The following is a 6,000-nucleotide window of genomic DNA, read 5'->3' as shown; positions in this document are numbered from 1 at the left end:
AGACAGACTATACTTGAAACAAAGTTTGGATGGTAATGGCTAGTATGCCCTTGGTCATATGTGTGCTAAACTGAAGATCAGGGATGACCTTGGAGTAAAGAATAACAATTTTAGCAGTCTATTACACTGTGTAACACAATTTTTGTCTTTGGGTAGCAACTGTTATTTTCTAGTTGTATACCCCTAGAAAATAGGAAAAATGGCTAATATTTCCTTCAAACTTTGTTTTCGTTGTGATATTTGGGTTACTAGGGACACTAATTGTTTTTTGTTTCTAATATTGGCACAAGATCTGAAATTGTTGGGGAGTGGGGTAGTCAATTACATCGACTGCAAGTGCTCAACTGGCATTTATTTTATCAACCCTGAAAAGATGGAAAGTTATGTTGACCATGGCAGGATTTAAACATGAGACATAAAGCCATAACAAATGCTACAAAGCATTCTATCTGGTGTGCTAACTATTTTTGCCAGCTGCCCACCTTTCATTGGAATACTTATTAAATATTTTATCGGAGCGATTGGCATTAGGAAGGGCATCCAACTGTAGAAACTCTGCCAGATCAAGATTGGAGCCTGGTGCAGCCATCTAGTTTGCCAGTCCTCAGTCAAATCATCCAACCCATGCTACCAAGGAAAGCGGACGTTAAACGATGATGATGATGATGATGATTTAATCTTTCTCAGCCTTTGATTCTTTTTGTTTCCTTTCTACTTCCCATTTAATATGTCAATCAAATATAAGATCGTTACAAACATTAATTTAGAAATAAATTTTCTTAGTTTGAATTGAGTCCATACTACCAAATATTCATAAATAACTCATGTAATGATGAATAGATATTAAACCAATTAAAATGTATTAGATGTAAATATTTGAAATTGTTTAATCTCTAAAGATGCTATAAAGATTCAGAAAAATTACAATTACATTAATAATAACAAATCTCATACACTTATATCTAATCTTTTGTTTTCATTTATCCTTTTACTACATTTCTTTCGAAATACACTGCATTTGTCTCAATTAATTTTGAAAATAATTAAGAATTTAGTAAATTAATTTTGTCTTTTTTAAAGTTAGGTTTGGAACATAAATTATCATGAAATTTTTTTTGTAAGTATAAAATTTAGATCACTTTAGAACAGAATGTTTTAAATCATTGAACTAGGGGCTGTCTTAGCCAAGTTGATATCCAAACGGTTAAACAGTATTTCTCTCTCCTTTCTATCCCTTTTTGTTTCAGTTACTAGACTTTGGCCATGCTGGAGCACCACCTTGAAGAACATCAATACAAATTTTTCACTTGCATTTATTCTATTGGTCCCTCAACCATTAAGTTATGGGGATGTAAACACACTAACACCAGTTGGAGGACAAACACGTATACAATGACATGCACACACATACATTCAGATATTATATATATATATATATATATATATATATATAAGGGTTTAGCAACAAGTTGCTTCATCACATACCAACAATTTAGAAATAGCAGCCAAAAGGACAGCTAAATCTTTTTACTACAAATATGACTCCGCAGACAACAATATATTTGTAACTCACATAGGCATAAAGAAGAAAAAATAATGAAATCAAACAGTCTATGATTAATTATGGATGCGTTTCTGGATTACAATTATACAAATTCATTTCCTTCATCAACATAATATTTCGAGAAATATATATATATATATTATATATGTATATACATACATATATATATATATATATATATATATATAATATATATATATATATATATATATATATGGTAAGCTTGTGTTCTAAATATCTAATGTCTCTACTTGTCTTAATAATTAGGGAATGGAAACTTTTCTCTCACAGTATTTTAAGAAAAATATCTTACCTATTCCAGGTGCAGAAATCTTCTTGTAAACAAATGGGAAGTAGAAAATCAGTCCACTACAGATGAAGAGAAAAGCAAAGAAGAATTCCATCTTTGGATTCTGGATGACTGGTGCCAGTACAAGATAAGCTGACATGATCACAACGATTATTGGGATCACAATTGGTACCTGTTTGAGAAAGAAAAGAAAACAAATAACTGATTATTTCTTTCATATTGATAAAATTATTTACATCTTAGAGCCCATGAGAGAAAGCTATCTTGCATGCAATCCCTTGACCTACTTCAGTTCAGTTGTTTCTCATTTACTAAACTTCCCATTTACTTAACAACACTTTTATTCTATTCTTTACTTTCAGACATAGGTGAATGCTTTGAGCAACTGAACCAACCAAGCACCTCTGAATTCTTCTATTAGTATCAACATTTAGTGGACTAGTTTTGGTAAACTTAAGAAATCCAACAAAACCAGGACAATACTGCCAATTCCTATCAGTGTTCATACCAACAGTAGTGTAATATATTTAGAGCTGAGGTGCTGAATGCCATATGTAAAAAGTTCTTAATTAATTGAAGGTGGCAATTTGTCAGAATTGTTAGTACAGAAAAAATACCGAGTGCCATTTCTTCTAGTTCTTTATGTTCTGAGTTCAAATTCCACTGAGGTTGACTTTGCCTATCATCCTTTCAGGGCTGATAAAATAAGTACAGTATTGGTCAAGTAGGGTAATATGTTTAGAGCTGATGTGCTGAATGCCATATGTAAAAAGTTCTTAATTAATTGAAATTAATTGAAGGTGGCAATTTGTCAGAATTGTTAATACAGAAAAAATACTGAGTGCCATTTCTTCTAGTTCTTTACGTTCTGAGTTCAAATTCCTCTGAGGTTGACTTTGCCTATCATCCTTTCAGGGCTGATAAAATAAGTACAATATTGGTCAAGTACTGGGGTCAATGTAATAGACTTGACTGCTATCCTCAAAATTGTTGGCCTTATGCCAAAATTAGAAAGAATTAATTGAAATTTCCCTGTTAGATTTTTTTAATGTTTTAATCAGGAGAGAAGACAATACCAAGGATACTTCAAAGGGCTCTCAAGACTGGTGGAAAGAAAGGAGGGAGGAAGGAAGATATCCTCAAACTGGAGACTTGGTCTCAATGCTTATAATAGAGTGGGCTCTGTTAAAAGCTCTTTGGCTGCCAGGTAGTGGTAATAAATTAAGCGACAGATTAAGTCTACCATGCATGAAGGCCACTGCAGGATTTGAAATTAAAATGCAAAGTTCCAGAAGAAATACTGCAAGACATCTAGTCTAGCAGTCTTACAGTTCTGCCAATCCACTGTACTCAAATGGCACTTTATTTATCAACCTTGAAAAGGTGAAAGGGTAAGTTGACCATTGCAGGATTTGAACAAATGGAGAAGGAAACTAGAATCCTCATAACAATTGTTATTGACTCTCAAAGTAAATTTACATGTTTTGAAGCAGGAAAGTTTAATGTTTGTAGGTGTGGAGCAACAATAGATATGTTTCAGTCTATTACAGCTTATTAGCATAGTATTGTCTACTTGCATTACTTGTAGTACAGAAATGTGGTCAAGACAGCCCTGAGTGAGTAGACTTAAAAGTCAAAGGCTTGCTAGTCATGACCAACCCATTTTGTTTTCCATTATATTGTTCTCTAAAATCTTGTAATTTCACGTGTCTTTTTGTTTTTAAGATAGTAGAGTATAATATTGTTGCTATTTCTAGCAGGTTGAGCAAGTAGTAGATAACCTTCAGTTGGTTAGCATGACTACATTCAGAATAAATCAAACAATATCTATTTCTTTACTACCCACAAGGGGCTAAACAAAGAGAGGACAAACAAGGACAGACAAACGGATTAAGTCCATTATATCAACCCCAGTGCATAACTGGTACTTATTTAATCGACCCTGAAAGGATGAAAGGCAAAGTCAACCTTGGTGGAATTTGAACTTAGAGCATAGCAGCAGACAAAATACCGCTAAGCATTTCGTCCGGCATTTCTGCCAGCTCGCCACCTTCATAAATCAAACAATATCATCTATTAAACTTAATAGCATATTAATTATTATATGTATTAAAATATAGAATAACTCATGGAATTGAAAGGAAAACCACTCATCTGAAACATGAATGTATGCTGATTAGCAAATGTATTTGTGTTTGTATGCTCAATGACGTGAATATAAAAGCTAACATCATCAACATTTAACATCCATTTTCTATGCTGGCGTGGGTTGGGTGGATTGACAGGTTGCATAGCTCTTTCAGCTTGGTTTCTACAGCTGGATGCCCTTCTTAACACCAACCACTTTACAGGCTGTAGTATGTGCTTTTTATATGGTACCATCTCCAGTGCTTTTTATGTGGCACCTTGGTTTTAGGATATCTCTTCTGTTGTGGTGGGCAGATCTTCTTGAGTACAGTAATGCACCACATCAATGAGTAGAATATATATATATATATATATATCGTGGTGGCTGTAATCTGAATGTTATCCAACTAAGCTGTTTTAATAATTTTGGAGTTGGGTAGGGGTGGGTTAAAGAACCTAAAAACCTAAAAAACAAGATCATTATTTCTTTTGTTTTATGGAACATGGAATAATTCCTCTAACTTATATGCATTTACATTTTGTCATTGGGTATTTCAGACAAACTTTAATAAATAAATATAATTATTTGAAAGAAGCTTACCTTTAAAGGTCTTTTAAGCTTGGGTTGAGTAATCCGTAAATATATCACCGTAAAGGCACCTATTCCATAAACAGTCCATGCAGAGAAACTATAAAAATCAATTAAAGTTGATATTTTCCCTGGAATAATGATAATGATTCCCATCAAAGCCTGAAATTGAATAAAAATAAAAATTAATAGATAACATTTCACTCTTAAAGTAAAGAAAATAACCTAAGCTAAGAATATGAATGGTCAAGTCAGTAAAATATGGGATAACCAGTCAAGAATTTGATGCCATCTGGCACTAAATGTTGACTGAAGCACTTAATCCTCATAAGATATCATTCTCTAACTGCAAAAAAAAAAATTCACAAAATAGGTCAACAGACCATTAACAGCAAGAAATGATTCTGTTCAGTTGATATTTCAGTTAGCTTGAAATGTTGAGTTCAATATCATCTGGTTTAGAAAGTGTGCCTCTGCCAAGTTGATATCATCAGTTTGTTTGGATTGAATATTTTACTCTTGATTTGGTATAGATAAATATAGAATGAACATGGAGCCTTCATTAGAGTCAGTATGGCATATTGTATTATGAGACTCCTGAAATAACATGAATTATGCTTCAAATGACTTAAGTTCATGCTCCAGCTTGGCCTTCAGGTTGACTGAAATGTTTAAATTTTACATATTTCTTTAAGAAATATGTAAACTCTCTCATTGACAGTAGCTGATGAACAATTAATAAGATGTTATTGACAGCTCCATAGAAAATATGCATTGTTAAATGCATATGGTTCTAAAAGCATTCACACAATCTGTAATACATGTCTCGTGCTTTTTACAAAATGAATCTTATAAGCATCATGATATTTCAAAATATTTTAGATTAGGAATGGAAACGGAAGTCTCTTTGTGGCTTGCATCATGGAGCTTATTCTGCAAAATTGAGCGTGAGTAACTATGTGAATATTTGTTTTAAGAATAAAGTAAAAAAACTCTTACTGTGAACATGACTGATGGCACTGGTGTGAGATTCTTATGATGAATGTATGAAAATACTCGTGGAAAATGCCCTTCTCTGCCAGCAACATAACATAGCCTACAAGGAACATAATGGAAAAATTAAATAAATTTGGTAATATGGTTTAAATTACATAAAACAAAACTGACAAACTGTCACAAATTGTTCAGTAAATGGGATGTTGTGAATTGAATTTACCCTGATTTATATTTTGCTCTTATGTCATTTCAGCACAGGAGGAATAATAAAAAGCAAAAAACGATTATAAATTAGAATATGCTGATGAACTAAATTGTCTAATTTGGTACAGTGTCTGTGAAAGGCCAGAATTATATTTGTGAAATTGTAATTACTAACAGTAGTTAGGCTTTCTAGCTCATGATCAAAAGGTT

The 6,000-nt window shown here is 32.7% G+C and overlaps 1 protein-coding gene across 1 annotated transcript in view; it reads right to left on the bottom strand.

Moving 5' to 3' along the window:
• LOC115213467 (b(0,+)-type amino acid transporter 1) overlaps positions 1-6,000 on the bottom strand; it is a 188,890-nt gene that overhangs the window by 810 nt on the left and 182,080 nt on the right. Inside the window, exons 9-11 of the mRNA XM_029782452.2 lie at positions 5,590-5,686; positions 4,603-4,752; positions 1,878-2,046 (exon numbers count right to left, since the gene is read on the bottom strand). Of these exons, the coding sequence (XP_029638312.1) occupies positions 1,878-2,046; positions 4,603-4,752; positions 5,590-5,686 (416 nt within the window). The remainder of the gene's footprint in view (positions 1-1,877; positions 2,047-4,602; positions 4,753-5,589; positions 5,687-6,000) is intronic.

Source organism: Octopus sinensis, linkage group LG6, assembly GCF_006345805.1.
Source record: "Octopus sinensis linkage group LG6, ASM634580v1, whole genome shotgun sequence".
NCBI lineage: Eukaryota > Metazoa > Mollusca > Cephalopoda > Octopoda > Octopodidae > Octopus > Octopus sinensis.
The sequence above is the reverse complement of the archived record's forward strand: the minus strand, read 5'-3'. Positions and strand labels throughout refer to the sequence as shown.